The following is a 20,886-nucleotide window of genomic DNA, read 5'->3' on the forward strand; positions in this document are numbered from 1 at the left end:
GGATGAGCAGCAAAGCCCCACAGCAGGTTTTGGCTGAGAAAGGGGCACCCAAGGGGCGCCTGGGGGTCGCTCCGAGCCGCCTTCCCGGGAAACACCGGGCAAACGCCAACGCCACACGGTACCAAAGCCTGCGTTGGTTTCTACCGCTCTTTATTTCTGATAAATCCCTTGGGAAAATACCTGGGAAGATGCCCGCTCCTGGAGGCCGCGCTGCTCATCCCGCGCGAGGCCGCGCCGGCTACGCCATGCGCAGAGGTGCCGGGGATTTGCTCCTCATGGTGGCCGTGATGAGGCCGGGCTTCCTGCGCATTTGCTCCAGGGCCCCCATGGTTCTGGAGTACGAGTGCTGGGAGTGGAAACACGGCAGCATTAGCCGCACGGCCTCTGCTTTTCCGAGCTCACCCCAGAGGGCAATTTGTGCCAAAATAATTCGCAATTTGTGCCAAAATAATTGGCAATTTTTGCCAAAACAATTCGCAATTTGTGCCAAAATAATTTGCAATTTGTGCCAAAATAATTCGCAATTTGTGCCAAAATAATGCGCAATTTTTCCCAAGCGGTGCCGCCAGCACCTCACCCCGGGCACGAGGCCACGTTGTTTTTGAGGTGTTTCCTCTAAATTGCTCCCCAAGCAGCCCCGTTGCTGCCAGCACCGCGAGGCACCCGCTCGGGGTCCCCGTGATTGGGGTCCGGGTCAGTGACCCGCTCAGGGTCCCCTCGTCCTTGGTGCGGGATGGACCGGGGCTCCGTGGGGAGCATCGGGCGAAGCCAGCGAGCTGCTTCCCCACCACAGCCACTCACCTTCTGCCTCCTTTATTCACTAAATTCCACATTTTCCTCGTCGGTCGGGCACCGCGTGGAATTTAGGAAAGGGCTAATTTGTAACTCGGAGCTGCCGTAGCCAAGGCCAGGCTCAGGGAGCCCGCGTGGCCCTCGCAGTCTTATTTTGTGCCTTAACGAGGGTCTAATTTTAAACGTGGAGGTGAAACGCAGCTCAAAGGGCCTCGTTGTGCTGCAGGGTGAGCCCGGAATCCCTCAAAATGCTACAGCCAAAACGGCGGGATGTGGAGGAGCCCGACACCCCGCAGAGGAGCCAGGGAGCAGGCTGGAGCCGCGGCCGTTACCTTCTGCTCGGCCTTCATCTTGGCGGTGTAGAAGGAGAGCGAGTCGGGGCAGGCGGGCAGCGCGGCCTCCTGCATGCGCTCAAAGCTGTCCTGCACGTCCTCCTCCTGCCGGGAGGAAGCACAGAAGGGTTGAGGGTGGAGGGGACCTCTGGAGCTCCCCCAGCGCAGCCCCTGCTCCACAGGGACACCCAGAGCACGGGGCACCCGGTGGCACCCGGGCGGCTTGGGGAGATGCCCAGAGCAGGAGCCTCCGCAGCCTCCCTGGGCAGCCTGGGCCAGGGCTCGGGCACCTCCCAGTGCAGCAGCTCTTCCTCCCGTGGAGATGGGACCTGCTGGGTGTCACCTTGTCCCCACTGCCCCTTGGCCTGCCACTGGCCACCACTGAGAAGAGCTCGGCCCCTTCCTCCCTACATTCCCCCTTCATGTATTTGGGACATCTCCATCATGGGACCATCTCCAGCTCAGCACAGCAGCACTAACAGGTACCTTTCAGTCATCTTTCAGGCTATAATCGAGGCAGTGACAAGAAATCCAAGGCTGGGAACCATTTAGAACATTTCTATAAACACAGTAACTTGGTTTAGTCCACGCAGCTAGTGACAGATTCCCTTCTGTCCCCAAGGGGTGACACCCTGGGCCTGGGCACTCGGTCAGAGGTGGCCTGTTGCCTTCAGTGGGCCCACCACATCACCCAAGGGGCGGCTGCTCCTCTTTTTCCTCCTCCTCTTTCCTCTAAAGACTTTGTTTCTGAAATCTCTCCTAGTCTCCTATATCAAAACATTGTTTAAAAGCAAAGCTGCTACATTTTTTCTCCCCTAATACCTGTTATTCGTACTCTCAGGGGAGCTAATTCAGGAGGAAGAGGGAAGAACCTGCTTGTGATCAGCCTTAAAGCTCTTTCCACACCTTTCTAGAGAGGAATAAAGAAAACGCTTAACCCTGAGTCAAAATAATCAGATGCCCAGAGACAAATCCCTTTTCAGCTTTCCTCTCCCCACGATTTAGTTAGAAATGGAACCAAAGTGTGAAGCACCAGCCCCATGTCCCTATCAAGTGGCATGGAGATTTTGAGCCTGATGTTTAATTATAAAGGACAAAACCCGCAGTGACTTTGGAGGAGAAAAATGCAAAGAACGAGGGAATGAGAGGTTTCACAGAACCGTCCTCCGGCAGCAGTGGATGCTGGATACCCCAAAGGGATCGTTTCTAAACCGAGGGCTGGCTGAGCCCTGGTTGCCACAACACGAAGCACAGGAGCTGGGCTGTAACTGGTGCAGATTGGCCGTGTCTCCCAGCTCTCCTGCCCTCGTGGCTCCGTGCCTGATTCCTGACGCTCGGCAGATGCCGGGTGCTTCAGCCGCCCCGTCCTATTTTAGCCTCTTCGTGGTGAAGCTAATGGGAAAGCAAGATGCATGCCTGCATAGCTGCCCTCTCTGTGCGGTATCAGGTGGCATTAATGCCAGCTGCTCTGCTTGGAGAGGAGGGCAGAGCTACCGTGGGCTTAGTTGTGCCCTCCCCTGGGCTTAGTTGAGCCCTCATCGCCACGCAACGCGTGGCTACCAAGGAGAGCGAGCGGAGCTGCCAGGGCGACTCACCAGGCACATGACTCTGTTGATGGGAATCATTCCAGGTCTGATGTTGCCCCCGGGCTTCAGCGTGTCCTGCACATCCTTGGGGATAAGGAAGGACTCGTTGTACCAGATCTCAAACTCTGCAAGCAAAGTGGAACCGTCAGAGGAGAGGGAGGAATTGCTGATCCCAATTGCTGATCCCCTTGCGGATCCCAAACTGATGGCCCAAGTTGTTCTTTAAAAAGCCCAAGGCACCTGGAGCTGCAGCCCGGCCTTGGGGACAGTGCCCTGGCCACGAGGTGGCACTGCTCCTGCGCCCGGGGATGCTGCCCTGTCCCGGTCTCCGCTTGGGACCTTGGAGGCAGCGGCTCCAAACAAGCAGCACGCCTGGGGTCAGGTTTCAGCTGCGGGACCGGCCGCTCAGCATCCCATAATAGCCAGCGCTAACACAGAGCAGGTGCCATGGGAATGTGGGATGGAATGGCGGGCCTTTCCAGGGCGGAGCTGGCGCGCTTCCCTACGGAGCCGGAGCCCAAAGCTCTGGAGAAGGCAGCATTGCCAGGAATGTCCCCAAGGGGTGGCCTCTGCCGTGGCCTGTCCACCCCGGGATGACACAGGGGTTCTGGGGGGGTTCAGGACTTGTGTTTAAGCAAGCAGCTGGAGCACCCAAAAATGCCAAACCTGGATCCAGCTGAAGCCTGTGGCAAAGATTCAGCAGAATTAGGATTTGGCCCTGTGGAGCTGGAATGAATTCTGGAGTGAATCGTGTATTTCTAGCAGTGTGGGACCGGCCTCGTGGGTGCAAGTTGTGCTGTGGCAAGCCTGGAAAATCAAGTGTTGCCACGTGTGCAGCGTCCAAACACTCAGGACTCTGGGATTTATACAGCTACTGTGTTCCAGCGTGCAGGACAAATCCAGGGAAAGGCCAGGACCACATTCCTGCTGCCCACACTCTGCGTGGCATGCGATGGAGTGCACGTTGTAGCCCTGAGCAGAGGTGTCACCCATCACCACGAGGGTGAGGCTCCCAAAAAACATGCTAAAGTGACCAAACACTCCTACCTGCCAGGGTATTTTCACTGAAACTTTGGAACCTGAGTAAAGGAATGTCCCCTTTTCTGGAGACACGTGAACACAGCTCTGGGCAACGTGCTCAAGGTGACCTGCTTGTGCAGGGCATTTGGACCAGGTGATCTCCAGGGCTTCCTTCCAGCCTCAGCCCTCAAGGATGTCATTACCTGTGGGAGAATCTGCAGCACTTCAGCATCACGTCAAAATAACAAGAAAATCAAGCATCAAAAAACCCCAGATCTGGGCAACAGCAAGAAAAAAATCATATCAGAGAATGACAGGGATTTATGGTAGAGGTTTTATGCACCATGTCTGTGAAGAGCCCAAGCGTTGAGCTGCTCTGAAGCACCCCAGCTACGTTGGATGCTGTTAGAAAGAGCCCTGGTGAGTCAGTACCTGAGACGAGTTTGTTCCGGCACTGGTCCACCAGCTGCTGGCAGTACTGGATTTCTGCCTTCAGGTCCTGCAGCTCAGCGTAATCAGACCTGTACTCTTTCTTCAAGTCCTTCAGCTTCATAATGAGGAGAAACTCCTCCTCGTCAATGATGATCTGTCCTGTCTCATCGACGTACTCTCCTGGAGGGTAAGAGGAGGAAACAAAGGTTTCTGGTGAGGGTGGAGAGGGCCCGAGAACAGTCACTGTGTTTCGAAGTGCACAGCAGTTCCCCTGTCATGCTGAGGGTAACCACGCGACTGACGTTTCCTTAGACAGTCTTTCTACAAACACAGTGTTGCAGGGACGTGGGGCAGAAATCCCTGCGGGACTCCTGAGCCTGCTTGGACATCAGCCCTGCCTGCCGTGGGATCTGGGTGATGATGAGGATGGACTGGACTCCCTGGAAAGACACCTGCCTCCTGGAGGGCATCACCCAGGGCTTTCGTGGTGGCTCTTGCTGCAGATCTGTCAATGTCCCGGGGCCAGGACTGCAAAATCAAGGTAAAAATCTTTGAAACAGTCCAATAACTCCCTTGGCCAGTGCTGCTTCCCTGTGATAGACATCCCCTGTTCTTGGTTGTCTGGTTTTGCTCTCGTTCCCCTGATTTCCAGCAGCCACAAGAAGCCACCGGTTGGGAGATGTCATCATAGGGAGCAAAGGCCCAGAGCAAGCAGTGATGCTATGGCAAGATCCCTTTGCTAGGGATTCAAGCTGACATGGCTCATTCTCCAGCCAGGAGAGCTTTGCACCTCACAGGTTTGGATCCTGCGGGAAGAGGCCCCTTAGAAAGGGTGGACTTTCTCCTTCATTCCCTCTCACCCCTTGCCCTTTGCCTGGAGGAAATTTAGGCTCCCGGTTTCACAGAATGGAGTTGTTCTGCTGCCCTTTCTGCCTCCGAGGAGCATCACCTCTGGCTTTTCCGACTGTCACACGCAGAATTAAAATCCCGAGGAATCCACTCAAGTGACAGGAGGTGCAATGCACACCCTGCCCCATCCAGCAAGGCGTGGGGGAAGCAGCACAGCCTGCAGCTCGTTCTGTTGGTCTGCAAAAGCCTGAGGAGCAGGAGGCTGGAGAGGGAAGGGTGCAGGACACGGTGGGCGAACGGTCAGGGCAGAGCAGCGTCCTCCCTGGGACTCACCCTGCTGCCACCGCTCCTGCCGCTGAGCCCCCAGCGCCTCTTTGATCCCCTCCATCTCCTGCTTCATCAGGTTGAGCCTCTGCGCCACCGCTGCGCTCCTCTTCCTCCTGGCCAGCAGGATGCTCTTGTTCTCTTTAAATATGCGGTTGATCTCACTGCCACATTCCTTCTTAAACTGCTCAAACGCCGCCGGCTTGGATGGGGGGGAGCTGGAGAGAAGAAGATGGACACAGGGGAGCTCACTTTGTTCTAGCAGGCAGCACGACGCAGTCACACATGAGGTTTGTGGGTGGTTTTAAAAGGGCCCTTTGAGGATCTCGCCGTGCTAGATCCTCAGCTCTGCGTCCTGGTCCTGTCTCTATGTCAAACTTCATGCGCCTTTTTCCCCCACAACTATCCCCAGAGTTATTTCCACTGAACTCAACTTCCCTGGGAGATGTCTCAGAACTTCTGAGCCTTTCCTAGGAATTGGAGCTTTAAAGCTCTGAATCCTCAGGAACGTAAATTAATGCCATGCCTGCTGCTGAACAGAAATGTTTTTGCCTTTTCCTGTGTTCCCAGCAAGACCAGTGACCTCTGCCAAGCAAACTCCATGGCTGTGCATGCTTCCTGGCTTTCCCGTGGCCTTCCAGACTTGCCTTGGCTTAAGGTTTCTAGGAAATGGCTTTTGCACAAACATGCTCCTCACTTGGCACAAAACCCAGGGCAAGAGGAGCTCGTCTTTTGGGAGACCCTTGGCACCATGGTGGGAATGTCCCACTTTGATGGACTCTGTGGGGTGCAATGGGGCTCCTGGCATGCAGTGGATCTGGTAGAAGGTAGCTAGAAGTCTCCATGTTCCTCAGCACGGGCACCTCCAGGATTCCCCTTATACACAGCACTGGTCAGGACAGAGCTCGAAGCAGATGAAGATGCCACCAACATCCTTAGGTACATAAGGTGCCCACACGAACACTGCTGTCCTACAACAAATGTCCACAGTGAAGACCTCTAAATCTCTCCTGCTTCACTTTGAAGGCACAATGGCATCATTCAGATCCAAGCCCACCTCTGCACTCCCCTACCTGGACTTACCCGAGCTGCTGGGAGTCCTTCAAAAAAGCCAGTTTTGAAGACTGCGTGTCAATATTTGCTGCATCTTGGTTCCTCACTCCCTCTTTCATGTCCAGATCCTTGGTGGAAGTTACCAACTGATTTTTGGATTGTAGAAGAACATCCATGTCTTTCCCAGAAGAAGAGGTCCCGATTCCTTCCTTCCTGACCAGGTGAACAAGAGGGACCAGATCAATTTGTACCGGAACCAATAACTGGAACCCAAACACACCGCAAGTGCTCGCTTTGTTGGTTAAAAACCCAGCAGTCTGACACTGCATCTGCCCAAGTTTAGGACCAAACATCTATTGACAAGGAATGAGCTCAGACACCGGGTCTTGCTGTACCGATTGGTTGTCCTTCCCCCTCACAATCTCTTCTCAGCCTCACTCCTCATCTACTGCCTCTCCTAGCTGAGCCTTCCTCCCTATCACATATTCATCTACCTCATGAGCTGAAAGAAATATCCTGGGTTTATTGTGTCACCTGAAGCCATCCCAGGACCATCCCTCTCGCTGGCTGTTCACTTGCCCTCGTCACAGGCCAACCCTGTTGGGGTTAAAAGCTGCTCAGCTCCAAGCCTGGCCACTCTCAGGTCCACAGGGGCACACGCCAACCATTTGTGCTCAAAACTCCCCTTCACGGGGTTCTTCTCTTGCCACAGAGTGTGTCTGCTGGCCACCCGTGTTGCCCTGAGGTCTTCTTGAAGCTGTAGCTTGTGGCCATGAGGACACCACGGCAAAACTGTCCTTGAGGACACCCAACGCTTTGGTACACCTCCTAGGCCAGCTCCGGTTCTGCCATCCTCACACCTTGGCCAGAACCGGCCTGCGCGACGAGGAGCTCTCCGAAAAAAGGACCACTCAGCTCACCTGCCCTGCTCTTTGGTTCTCCTGGGCTTCAGCTTCTTCCCACCATGTTTGGATGAAAAATGAGCAGCTCCAGTCCCCAAATCCTGCCCATCCATTTCCCCCACCACGTGGCCGTCCACATCAACAAGGCCCGCCTGGAAATGGGAAGAAGCAGCAAAGTTCCTAGGGCCAAAGCTACCAGAAATTCCTATGTTGAACATCTCAGCCACTTAACGAGGGCATAACTTGTATCTAATAATCACAGAAACAATTCAGAGAGAAATAGTGACCAATTCAGAGAGAAAATATTGCACATATTGAAATGAGTAAAGAAAAATATATTAAAAACTAGGTATGGATCCATATGTGCCTTTATGGTTTACACAGGGCACGTTTACTTTGCTCCATAAAGTACAAGGAGAACCTCAGTAGAGGAAGGTGGTCTGACCTTGCCTTTTACAATTAACTGACCGGCAGAGAGGTCACTTTCTTACATTATTTTATATTTTCCTCATTCCCATTTAATAAATTATTCTCTTTAGAGAGCAGGCCGAGCTCTCTGCTGGTGTGAAAATGGGCATCAGCTGGTTCTGAGAGGGCTTGTGGCCGGGCTCGAGCCCCAGGCGTTACCTTCTGAGCAGCAGCAATAGCAGCAAAGTCGTTTTTGTCTATGAGCGCGTACTTGCTTCGCAGCCTGGCCTCCACCTCCTGCTCCTGCTGGCTAGGGGAGAAAAAGGCCCTCAGCATTGTGCCCAACAAGGACTAGTCCATATGCCCAAACCTGTAAACACACCAGATTTCCAAAGAAAACCATCTTTTACATGTGATGTCCCCTCCATGCATCCCACACGGCTTCCTGGATTCTTCATGATACCTGTTCTCTTTTTCCATTGTCCTCTTCCTTTCTTTTTCCACAATAACCTTTTAGCATCTTAGATATGGAAGCTTTTTTATGGCTATTTAAATACCTAATGTAAATTTTAATGGTCCAAATCAAGTACTATCTCATTTGTTCAGTTCTGCCACAGAATGATCAAACTGAAACCCTATTGACTTTCAAACTATGTATTTTTCCTCATTGAAAGGCAACAAGTGAAGCAGTATCAGTAGGCTTAAAAAATACACGTCAGGAAACTGAAATCTGTGAGGGAATCTGAAAATTAAGACCAAAACCTACTGTTTCAGCCAATAAAAAGAGTCCTAAGTTAATATACATATATATATATGGCAAAATGTGAACCCAGAAACCCATTTTGGATGGGGGTTCCTGTACAGCAGGACTGCCCCATCCGATGACATTCCACAGATCCGTGTGTTTAAGGGCAGGTTCCTCAAGGGCAGGCAGATTTTCTGCGTGATATCTCAGCATGTTTCTTGGGGGCAACAGCCTTTACTGCCTAGCCAGACCACTGTTGCAAAGGACATTTTCCAAGGCAAAATGTTGGCAGGTGGTCGCCGTAATTCTCCTCTTTGCTCTCCTCTGTTCCATGACTTTGAAGCTGTTTGGCCTCATTCCTAGGATTTTTCTGAGCCTGCTCTTTACCTTCCCTCAAAAGCTCGAAAAACAACTTTCATCATCCCCTGGTGATGTTCTCCTAACAGCACTTTCCCACTCCTACCATCCCACACCACAAACCAGGGAGAGCTATCCAGGAAATAACCACAGGGCCTTCCCTCCATGCTGCTCCATATTCCTCTATGACCTTCCTTTGCCATGATCCCTACAAAAATAAAAATCTGATAACATTTAGATGCTGATGTGCTGAGACCATTGCATATAATCTCATCCTATAGAGTTTTATTTTTCAAAAAAGGTGGTTTTAGAACACCTTGCATGATGAACACACTCCATGGTTAAGTACCTGAGCACAGTATGTACTCCATAATGCTACATTAACCAGGCAGATATATTCACCAGCGAGTCAGACCTTGCCCATGATCTGTGAGCACTGACAGGCTAAATACAATAGTCCTCTCCAGGAAAAGCCAGCCAAAAACACACTGATTTTTCAAACACCAGTTATTCCCTGTATTTCACACTGATATTTCACCAATGTCATGGCAAGTGCAGCATCACAGCCAAAAAGGTTGGTGGAATTTCTAAACCTTGTGGTGAAATGCATCACATCTGGTCATCTTACCTTACAAGCTGTTTGAACTGTCTAAAAACCTCCTGGACTTGCCTGATGTTCACTATCTGGGGAAGAGATGCACATAGTGAAGATTCAGGCAGGGGTTTCTACAGAAGCTTCCCAACAGTTGGATCCCAACGCTTGAGGAGAGGATGTGTTTCTGCACCTGGAAAGTCAGGCTGGAGATGGGGACAGTCGCTTTGGAGTGATATTTAAGGAGAGAGCCTGTGCAGGGAGCATAGAGCCATCCAGGTAGTGAATTATTTACAAAGCAATATGAAATCTTTCACAAGCAACATAGAACAGGGTCTCCTGTTCTTGCAGGTTATCACGTTGCTGCCAGGGCACTGTCTTCAGTCGACTTGCCCATGCAATCCAATCATGGAAATACAGCCTTGCTGCTGCCTCTGGTTTGGAGCTGGTGGTCAGACCCATGGACACACAGGTCACGGGGGTCTGTAGCTAAGGAGGGATCTGCACTCGGGGTCTCGGGTGCTTTCCTGCCCCACATCAGCTGCCCACACCACATTTTGCAGCCCGGGCACAACAAACCTTCACATAAACCCTTATTGTGCTCCGCTCCTGCGTGCTGGAGGGAGCACACAGGGTCTTCAAGGGAAGCCTAGTGATGACATGAAATGAGAGGCAGTGTCTCAAGCAGTGTTTCTGGTGAACTGAAGGGTTATCTAACTGCCATCATGTATATCTTTCATTTTATATCTTTCATTTTCTTTCCTTTCGTTTGCTTGCTTGCTGTGTGCTGTGGGCACACAGCAATGTTTGTACACGAGGGACTTTTGTCATTTCTTTTCACAATCATTTTGCAACAAATAGGTAGTTTCCAGTTGAGAAACCCTAGTGCATCTCTCTCTAAGAGACTGGCTGTATTTTGAGGGATGCTTTGAGAGCACAACTTGCAAAGCTCTGGTTTCACATTGGCAAAGCAAAATAGTCAAAGAGACTCCAAATAAAGAATTCAGGGGGGTTAAAGTGAGAAGAAAAATCCCCTTAAACTTCCAAAAGGCAAAAATGGGATGAAAACCAGGAGGAATTTTCTCCTGAACAAGTAAAAACCAAACAAGCAAACAAAAAGCTGCCGTGTCTCTCAGGTTAAAACAGCTGCTGCAGAAGACATTATGATTCCTTCTGACATGGAACAAAACGGGCCAAAATAACTGTATAAATCATTCTCTGCTTAAATACCTACTTACATCAATTTCATCAATGGATCCTTCTAGGTATTTTAGCACTTGAGACTTGATATCTGCTATCTGGATTTCAGTCAGCGGGTCATAAGTCACCAAAGAACGATTTACCTCGGAAAAAAAAAAAAAAAAAGGGAAAATTGAGCATGAGTAAATTATGAAAATCTAAGCAACTGCTGGTTGGATGAAAGCCTGATATTTCTCTAGTGGGTCTGTGGAAGCCTTTTGCTTAATTTCTGACTGTGGCTTCTCATCATCTCAGTTGAGAGGACACAGGGCTCGGGGGCATGCTGAAAATGGCCCCTCTTTTCCCCTTTCCCATCAAATAAGGGCTTTGTGAGTCTTTCTGTACACAGGGACTGGAGCTACAACAGTCTCAACAGCAAGAGATTTTCAGAGCTTTGGCTGAGCTTGGAGAGGCTCTGCTGAAAGCAGGGAGCACAAGCACGTTGGGCACGGATTTGACCATTCCCACTGCTAAGCAAAGCTCAGGTAATAACAAATCCTCCGAAAACGAGCTCCACTTTAAGGCAGCTTCGCCTATTCCTTACCAAGCTGTCGTGCATGGCCAGCTCCCGCTTCAGAAAACTAATCTCCTTCTCCAAAGTCTTCACCGTCCACTAGGAGGAGAACAAAAAGGTGAGTAAATGATCAAGTGCTCTCAGTGGAGGAGCTGCTGAAAGGCAGCATTAAACTGGCTGCTAGATGACATCGGGGCTGGCGTCTGCCCCTGGATTTGCTGTCAGGTTTGTATCGGGGAGCCTGAAAATCATTTTGCCTTTGGATTTGCTTCTAACAGGACAATTTCTACACTGTCCTGGATCTGCTGCCTGCGGAGTCAGCCTAAGTCATGAAAAGAAGTCAGGATTTCATGTGGTACCCTCATGACTGTCAGATTTTGGAGTGTGAGGAGCTATCCTGAAAGCAAAGAACCAGGCAGGGCTCCACTCTCATCCCTATACAGCTCGTAGGAGTTCTGGCATTCGCTTCAATAACAGCCAGAATCCCCTGGGGTGTATTTGTGATCAAATTTCTCCATAATCAGGGATCTTTTCAAGCATTCACTGCTTAGAATAAGGTTCCAAAAAGGTATAAGTAACCAAATCTCCTTGGAATTCAGTGAAACTGCTGAGCCGAGCTACTTTTTAAGTGACCTGCTGAGTATCAGAGCACAGTAACTTCCTTAAATACATTTTGGCTGCTATTTTCTGCTTTGCACATCTCAACATAAATGAAAGGGAACGGAAGAGGGAAGGTTTGTTGCACAGCTCCAAGCCTGTCTGGAAACTGCTGGAGGAAACTCCCCAGCTGTTTCTCTGCTTACAGGTGAAATCAGAGCATGAAATAACAGCAGGGCTCTCTCACACTGTGTATAATATGGATAAAATAAGCCTGAAGTTGCTCTTTGGGCCATCAGCAGTTTGTAGAGCGATTGCTGCTGTCCCCCCTGTTCCAGTTGTGCAAACACACACAAAAACATCTAAAAGACAACAATCACCTTCTTTAAATTATTTCTGTGTTTAAACAAGCATTGTAATTGTGCCCAAAAAGCCAGGTTAGCCACAGGAACAGGGATAATGCTGCAGATAGACCTGGAGATGATTTGTCCACAATTCAGGGGAGAGATCCACAATGTAACCTCTCAGTTAAGAGGAGATTCCCACGTGAAAGAGCACAGATTCCCAGGCATGCAGCTTAAGGATTGCCATGCACCAGGGAAAATGTGACCCCCTGTAGGACTGTACCCTGTAGCATATTCACAGCAACTCCAAATAAATCCCAATTAAAAGGTTAATACTAATCTTGTTTCATTACATACTTGCAGCCAATGAGCGTCAGCTCGGCTGATGGGTTGTAACTCATTAAATTGCAGCATCTCCCTCAGATTTTTAAGCTCATTAGCCTAAATATTAATGAACCTGAGAAAATACAACTTCTTCCATTCCCCTCCTGTACCTACCCTCATGTCACTCGTCTCATTGACCACTGGTTCTGTTGTGATCCATTTCATTCTGGTAGCAAAACGAAGAGAGGACAACTGGAAAACATACATGGGCAGTAATTAAAAGAAATACTGACAAGGGTCTAACTTTTATAACCTGTTGCTATTCACATTGCAGGCTGCTATGTAGATATACAGAAGCTATTTAACAACAGGGAGCAGTGCAGGGTTTCTCACTCCTCCAATGCGTCCCCTCCTGCTTATCTGCTTCCCGGTGATTAGGGAGCGTCCAATGATGTTCTTGTCTTTTCTGCTCTGCACGTGGCAGCTCTTTGTGTAACAGGGCCATGATCTCAGAAACGATCACACCCTTTCTGATCAAAATAACACTTGTAATAATTTGGAACCACATGCCAGTGGCTTTCAGGCCCGACTCTTGGGATATCCTGAGCCAGTTCAGCCTGAAAATCCTCCTCTGGATGCGAAGTGGAGCCTCTGTTTTGCAGATAACATCAGAACCAAAGTAGAAGCTGATAAAACCAGTGCCTCAAAGACCACTGCGTAACACGTGACTCTGTTTACCCTTTTTTGCTATATGTAACTTTTCCCTTGGCAAACAGCAAGGCAGTTCCCTTCCCTACATGCCAGCAGTGGTTAAGGCAAGCCGGTTCACACAGCAAGCCTTTCACCCAGTTTATCTTTTCATGGCTTAAAAAGAGTTACTGTTAACAGGTCCTCCTGTTGCCAGCATCCCAAACTGGCTGGAAGCCATTCCACTGACTTAATGATGTGATACACCACTCAAAACACATCTTTAGAGCGGAACCGCAGCGATAATTAACCGTCTCCAGCGTGCTTAGGTTTTAGCTGCTTGAGCCTGTTCTAATCCAGACTCTCATTTCTGAGCAGAGCAGGTTACTAATCCCCTGCTGGCATCACAGAACAGACTGGCAAAAGCAGCTTGTGTTCCGAGATGTTTCTGATGAATTAGACAGGATGCTCCTCTGGGATTCCTGCCACAGCCCTGCAGAGACTCTGCTTTAATTCTGTTTGTGGCCAACGTGATTGCAACAGCAGCAGGGACGAGACCTCAGTTCTGTAGAAACCAGCTCAACTTACGGTCTCGTCCACGTGCACAGCTTCCCCACAGATATTTGCCACCAGGACAGTATTGCAGTTTCCCCCTGGAAATGACACCACAAAATAAAAGAAAGTAAATGAAAGATGTAAGGAATACATACATAAATACATATATATATAGTTGGTATAAAATGACTAAAAATGAAGGTCAAATGTGTTTCTCATGTGGTGAACCTGCAGTAAGAAGACAGCAAATGCTGACTGCAAAAGTCTGACATAGGATAAAATCAGAGCAGAGGATTTTAAAAGGTTTGGCCTAACCCCAATACCAGGGCAGCCAAGAGGAGTTTGTCACAGTCTCTCCTAAGAGCAGTGCAAGATTTGTGCTCCAAACACCTCACATCTCACCCTCAATCTCAATGGTTTCAGTTACCTGGCCACAGCCCGGCTCGCGCTGCATTCTCCACCCGTGTGTGTTGCCAGTCTGCATTGCCAGAGGCACCACAGCTTTGGATTTATCATCTGCAGTCAAAGCACAACCACCTGAAAAGGCTCCTGTGCCAAGAGCTGTTGGCAGCAGGTTGTTTTTAAGTTTTCTAGCTAAGAAAAGTGTAGTGTGTCCCTTTTGGGCTGCTCAGTGTGGCGTTGGTGCTGTCTTTGGGCCTCTGTTTCGTGCCACGAGGAGAAGCAGCCACCCTTTGGCCAACGATTAGTTCCACGTGTTGCGCCGTGGGGGCATTAGGACCAGAGATGCTCACCGAAACCTGGGAGTTTAGACCTGGGGCTGGTCTAAGCCTAAGTGCTCACCGAGGGAGTCCTTGAGAACGTGGGTGAGCTTGCTCTGACGGAAGGGGATGTGGTCCCTCCTCGGGTCACTCAGGGCAATGACGATTTGCTCGAGGAACGACAGGGACTTGTTGATGTAGGTGGCTTCCTTCAGAACCTGCCCTTCGGACTGCAGGGGAGAGCAGAAGGCAAAGCTTCCACAACGGCTGCTTGGGAATGAACCACCAAATTCCCGAATTCCTTCAGTGCTTCTTCCTGAAGGTGCAGCTCTGATGACCCCAACGATAAGGATCTAATTCAGATTCAGCAAAGCCCAAACTCCTTACAGTTTGAGAACAAGGTTTCAGAGACCTTCTTTTCTACATTAAAATCTACTGGGACCATCATCTTTTCTTCCAAAAAGGAAAATTATGTGTTTGTCCCAGGGCTGATGGGCTTTCTGTTTTGATCAAGGCAGAATTTTAGAGGGCACCTGGGAATGTCTCAGTTGCTGAGCCCTAGCGTTGTAGGAAGGTTTCCAAACTTTGTGCGCTAGAAGCCAAGGGCTGACACATGTTCACGGAGAAAAAAAGAGAAAAACTCAGAGATTCTTTGCCCAAACATAGCTGGTGGGTCAGGCCTTCTCCTTGGCTGGCAAACAAACAATTATGTGAGATGAAGGCTCTGAATCTGGGTTAGCTTGGAAGGCACTTGGAGGACAGGAGCCACGTACAGCTTAGAACGGAGATACACAGCACCTGCAGACAGCCAAGCGCTCTCTGATGTGCTAATGTGACCTCTGATTTGCCACAGCTTCCCGTTTATTAAGAGCCTGAATTCTGCTGTGGGGAAAACCCTGTCATTTCAGCTGCCCCGTGCTCATTGCTAGACTCTTCAGCAAGGTCTCAAATACTTCTGCCATGACTTACCCCGGTCTTACTCAGTCTCTCCGAGCCGGCCAGATCTATGAGGTTGATTTTTGAGTTAATGCATTTGACATCCGACAAAACTCTGAAATTACACTGGGAGTGAGGGGAAGGGAGAATATAAACTGTGCTTAACATTAGACAGGACTAAAAGAGAGGTAAAAAATACAGGTATTTACTGATCATCAGCCATCTGAGGCTCTAGAAAAACTGCTGGAGCACTTACCTCAATATAGATAGTAAAAATGCAGTGGGACCTGGATGAATGTTTATTCAGGGCGTGCTCTGCTATTACTCTATTGGTCTCACCCTGCGAACAAAGTCAAAATTGAGAATTATTACACTTCTGCACCGGTAGAATAAAGGAGAAACAACAGATCCACACCATTAAGCAAAGAATTCAATTTCTTAATTAATTAAAGCAGGAGCTCTTGGTTGTCTCACTTTCTTCCTCATAAGATTTTTAGAGCAGGTTGCAGCACAGCTGGTAAAGGCCACTGGTTACTGTAAAAGCCAAGACCACATTATCTGCATTTCCACTTTCAAGGCTCAGCTCACAGAACTGCGGGTTTTTTGAGGAAGAGCCAGGCCAGGCTCGTTTCGAGGTGATACGTCCCTCTCCGTTTCAGTTTCTTGATGAGTGGGAAACCAAAGAGCTCCCCAAGGCTAAAACTGTCACAGGTAACTCACAGAGGGGAACCACGAGCTTGCAGGGATGAGGAAAAAAAGCAGTTATTGGAAATGCTGTGAGGACAGGAAATGTACACAAGGAAATGTAACAGTCACAAGGAGCAGTATTTGTTTCTTCTTGCCTCAAACAGGAGATTTAGAGCATCTTCCTCGTGGTTAACCGTATGTACGGACAAACCCTTCACGTAAACACCCTCTGGGCAGTCCACCACAGCCAAGGGCACGTCACTGGTCCCACTGCTGGTCACGGTGGCCAGGAGGTCACACAAGGTCTCGTTGTAGATTTCCAGGTAGGAAACTCGGACGGTGACGAATCGATCAACGCAGTGAGCGGCTGCCTTGAGGACCTGCACAAACATCGGGGCGTTCTCACTGACATCTTTGTTCACAAACAGGCTATTGACTATTTACAGCCTTTCAGAGGGGTTATTTGTGACTTTCTGAAAAGCCATAAATTCATCTGCAATTAGCATGCAGCTAATTGCTCGGTTGTGGTCGCCCGAGGGCTGACCAGATGCAGACAACATTTTAAATATGATTTCTTAAAATGTTCATCTTGGAAACACTTTTGAAAGCATTATGGTGTTAAAATAGCATGGCTGGGTGGGAATATTAACATAAATGTTGAGGGCTTTGCCCTCCCTGATCACTTGATAAAAGAGTTTCTTCATATACTGGCTAATTTACTTTACCCTAACAGCACTTGTGCCAAAAATAAAACTGGTAGAGGATTAGTCATGAGGAAAAAATGGCTAATTAAAAGCAAGCTATTGAGGACGGGTCTATGAGGTGAGAATGAGGCACTCTGACATTTGGGGAGCACCCGGTGTATTATGTGAGAAGAGGCAAATAGGAACAACTTCTATATGTGGAAATAAAGCATAGCTACATTAAGGCATGTGCAGATATCACTAAAGAAGCAGGAGGCTCTGAACAGTGATGCACAGAACACTGCATTTCAAAGCAACATCATCCCAACGCTCTGAAAAGGCACCATCATCACTGCGCAAAGTCATAGCGCCACAAACTGCATATTTTATATAAAAAGTGTATTTTTAGGCTCCCTTATGTCTTTAATGATCATCAGCTAGTTAAAATGAAAGAAAACAGGCTGGTGGCGAGCACATAAAAACAGTTTTGCTGTGTCAAAACACTTGCATGGTTATCAGCAACAGCAGATAAGCAGGCAAGAGAAAAGGTGCAGCGATGTCTTTGTCTTTTCCTTGTTTCCGCTGTTCTGCCCCCGACCCTTGGTACCTGCTGTATCGCCCGGGGGATGATGCCTCGATGCCTGTAGTCCGCGGTCGTTCCCGTCATCGTGTACGTTTTCCCGGCCCCTGTTTGCCCGTAGCACATGATGGTACCTGGGGAAATTCCAGAGCAAAAGAACCAGCTCAGGAGGAAACATGAGAATTCCTCAAATGCGGCATCTGGAGGATCTCTTCCTCCAGTCAAACCTCTGCTGATGGCCAAAATCATCCAAATAACAACCAATATTGATCAAAGTAACAACAAATTACCATTATAGCCATTCAAAGCTTCAGACACCAGCTTCTCAGCTATGGTCTCGTAAGCCAGGTCCTGGGAGGCGTTGTGAAGCACCCCATCCAGCCGGAAGGACCACTCCGTCTGCCTGTTATTCACCACTCCTTTCTTGACGTCTTTTTTGATGTAAATATCTATGCTCTGAAAGCAAACCCAGAAATGAAGGGAATATCAATAACCAGGAAGGGTTTCAGCACCCGTTTTCTCAAAAAATAAAACCACCCACTGAAGGTCTGGGGGCAAGGAGAAAACGGAGCGCAAATAATGAGGCTTGTTCACTGATCTTGATGGTATTTTGTGGTGGTTGTTGTCCTAGAAGAGGGAAATATGGCTGAGCTCATCTGTTTACATTTCAGTGATGTTTGTGATTTGGCATCCAGAGAAATTGTTAGTTAAATGAGAAAAGCTGGGGATTAATGCAGGGATTATAAGGAAAAGTAAGGAATTTGCCTGAGGGGAGGTGGAAATTGTATCCCAAGAAGGCCTCTTTGGTTGGAATGGTGTTTAGCACTGGGGATTCCTCCAGGATCCGTCAGATTCCCAATTTTTAAAGGATTTTTATCACAAGAAGGGTGACACTTGATACAAATAGTAATATTGGAACAAAATCATGAGGTTGAACTTGCACCAAGCAGGAAAAAGGGAACCAACATGCGTGGCCTTGAGGAATGGAAGAACCTGCATTTCCACAGACAAAACTGAAATAAAACTCCAAACCTTTCATGCCTGAAACCTTTTTTCCCTACCTTGTTGTCTTGCCCAAACTTGATCGTGTCCTGAGCAAAATCAGCTGTCGGCTTGACGCGCACGAAGGCGTGGACTCGCTTTTCTACTGTATCCATTTCACCTAAAGAGGAAGAAAAAGGGGGGAAAAAAGCATATATGCAACAATATTGCATTCAGTAAGAGGAAATCGGGTTATTTGTTACCAGAGCACAAGCTACAGAGTAGTCAAGTTTAGAAATAAAGTGCTGGTGAAAGTCAAGCAGCAGTTTCTGCTCTTTATTAAAAGCAACTGTGGTCAATTTGGCCTAAGCTGATAATTTTTAGCTCAACGTTGCTCTGCTTAGAAAACTGAACATGTTAAAAAAGGAGCAGTTTTCTTGCTGGTCATAATTCATTCTTTTATACCTGGCATGTTACTATTTGACAACCTAAGTTTCTCTTAGCCTTGCAAGGCAAAATCATTGCAGGAACTGGAGCTGGGTTTTCTTTTCTTTGGTGTTTTCTGTGTGCAGAGGTCTCTGCACCCACCAGTCCCTTGGGACCTGCTGTCTTGTAACATCAGTCCTTCCAGATTTGAGTTTTGGGCTTCTAATGCTTTGAGGAAGATATTTTATACCTGAGCCTAAAGATACCTGTGTTTTCAGCAGCATTTACAGGGCTGTATAAGAATCTCCCTATGACGTGGTTTGACAAGTTGGATTTTCTCACCATGACCTCTGATTTTTCTCATTAAACCTCTGGTTTAATGACCTCTGATTAAATTCTCTGGAATATCTTGTGTTTTCCCTTGCCTGTTTCCTACAGACCGCCCGTGCTCAGTGTTAGATCACAGCTTTCAACAACATCTGGTTTAGACTTGTATATTTTTAATCTCCTCCATCACCTTATCAGCCGTGACTGGTCTAAAAAGAAAAGTAGAAATCTCCCTAAGATTCCTTTTTATTTAAAAAAAGAGGGGAGCATTTGAGTATTCAAAGATTGGGGGAGCTGCTGCATGTGAGGAATTCCGCGGTGGTGCTTCCCTACTTCCATCCTGGTGATATGGACACGATATTCCCTATAAAAACCTGGACAGTCCACGGTGACACCGGGCTCCTGTTACCACCTGCGTTGCGGTGACCAGGCTTCAAATGGACAAAGAATTTGTGGGAAGCAACGAGGACGGATGGCCCAGAGGCCATCACGAGCCTTGCTCCTACGTGGTTTGCACAGAAATCACGGAAAGCAGCAAAAATATTTGCCAGCCCTGAGATTCATAACAAAAATCACTGAATTAAGTGTCCAAATTCCCCCCATCAGACTCTTCACCAACACCACAGACGTGGAAAGCTCCCCAACTCATCAGTAGCACCCCAAGGCTTCAGCTCAGCCCATTTTCATTGGCTTTGGGAGTTTTTATTGAGGTGCTATGAGGAAATCGGCGTGTTTAGCACTTAACTGACCAGAACCGTTGCAGGCTGCCTCACCACTGAAAACATCCTCGTGGGGCTGAGCCGCAAGCAAGGACCAGAGCAGGGGTTGCCACCGGTCAGCGTTCAGCACCTGGAACATATTGCAAGGCAAGAGTCCAAAAACAATGCAATTGCCATCTCAGCTCACAGCAAGAAGAGACAAAAGGCCTCCCTTTTCACCCGCGGTAAAGCCGTATTTATTTCTAATGCTGAATTTATCTGCCAGAGGAGGACAGAGGTTGGGCCAAAACTAAATGTAAGCTGGGAGGCTGAACCTGCTTTGGGGGTGCCTTTGGTGCGGTCCCCTAGAATTTGGGCTCCCATGGTGATTTTGTGATGGATCCATTTGGCAAGACATCCCTGAAGCTCCAGCACAGGGTATTTGAGGTGTCACCTCTGTCCCAAGGGGAACAGGGGGGAAAATCAGCCCAAATTGCCCAAGGGGGTACAAGAGGATAAGGGCATGTGGGGAATGAGTGGGACTGGGGAAAGAAGCACTTGGGAATGGGGGGTAAGGGGGGCAAAAGAAGGGGCAGGAGGGTCCCTAGGAGGGCCAGGGAGCAGCAGCAGTTTGGCAGGATGGGGCTGGGCAATGGCGGGGGACACCGCCAGGCCTGGGGAGGGAGACGAGGGCTTTGTGAGGAGGAGAAGCCTGGAGGGAAGGGGACAAAGGAGGTTGTGGGGTGGGAAATGACAAGAGGTGGAGAGGGGAAGGGGCCCTAAGGAGGGGACGAGGGAGGAGAGGCCTGAGGAGGAGGCAGGAGCTGGGGATGGCGGGTTGGACACAGGGTCGGGGGCAGGACACGAGGCCACAAGGGAGAGCCCCGAGGGCACAAGAGGCCGTGGGGACGGGACAGAGGCCTCAGGAGCGGAGGGAGCGACGCAGGCCGGAGAAGGAGGCTCGGGAGGTGGGGGGAGCCGGGCCTTGCTAGTACCTGATCCGGATCGAACCGGATCGGACCGGACCGGACCGGACCGGACGGGACCGGCCCGTGACAGCGGCGATGGCGGAGCGGCCGGCGACGCGGTTGCCATGGCGCCCGCCGGAAGTCAGGGCGGGCGGAAGTGGGGCGGCCGCTTCCGCCCTTGCGCTTGCGGGGCGGCTGCGGGCGGGGAGGGGGCCGCGCTACGGCGGCC

General features: G+C 49.4%; 1 protein-coding gene across 1 annotated transcript; it reads right to left on the reverse strand.

Annotated features, from left to right (window-relative positions):
* Nucleotides 1-211: 211 nt before the first annotated feature.
* KIF9 (kinesin family member 9) lies at nt 212-19,830 on the reverse strand. The gene is made up of 21 exons (XM_026044275.1): nt 19,741-19,830; nt 18,319-18,419; nt 17,548-17,713; nt 17,285-17,391; nt 16,150-16,374; nt 15,564-15,647; nt 15,341-15,433; nt 14,454-14,601; nt 13,686-13,750; nt 12,585-12,662; nt 11,176-11,244; nt 10,631-10,735; nt 9,429-9,484; nt 7,918-8,008; nt 7,309-7,442; nt 6,419-6,601; nt 5,345-5,553; nt 4,163-4,342; nt 2,720-2,835; nt 1,125-1,229; nt 212-346 (listed from the first exon to the last, which is right to left on the reverse strand). Exons 2-21 carry the CDS (start codon nt 18,412-18,414, stop codon nt 239-241), a joined length of 2,418 nt encoding a protein of 805 aa, XP_025900060.1. The 5' UTR covers nt 18,415-18,419; nt 19,741-19,830; the 3' UTR covers nt 212-238.
* Between the last annotated feature and the right edge of the window lie 1,056 nt (nt 19,831-20,886).

The sequence above is a fragment of the Nothoprocta perdicaria genome, unplaced genomic scaffold, assembly GCF_003342845.1.
Source record: "Nothoprocta perdicaria isolate Ctin4 unplaced genomic scaffold, notPer1 scaffold_357, whole genome shotgun sequence".
Lineage (NCBI taxonomy): Eukaryota > Metazoa > Chordata > Aves > Tinamiformes > Tinamidae > Nothoprocta > Nothoprocta perdicaria.

What these genes read in the sequence shown, in the direction of transcription:
- KIF9 (XM_026044275.1), bottom strand. Translation starts at nt 18,414, where the DNA reads ATGGATACAGTAGAAAAGCGAGTCCACGCCTTCGTGCGCGTCAAGCCG. An exon ending in CTATTGCTGCTGCTCAGAAG is followed by an intron (nt 7,443 to 7,917) that starts GTAACGCCTGGG and finishes TCCCATTTCCAG; the next exon opens with GCGGGCCTTGTTGATGTGGA. An exon ending in CCGGAACAAACTCGTCTCAG is followed by an intron (nt 2,836 to 4,162) that starts GTACTGACTCAC and finishes CTTTGCTTGCAG; the next exon opens with AGTTTGAGATCTGGTACAAC.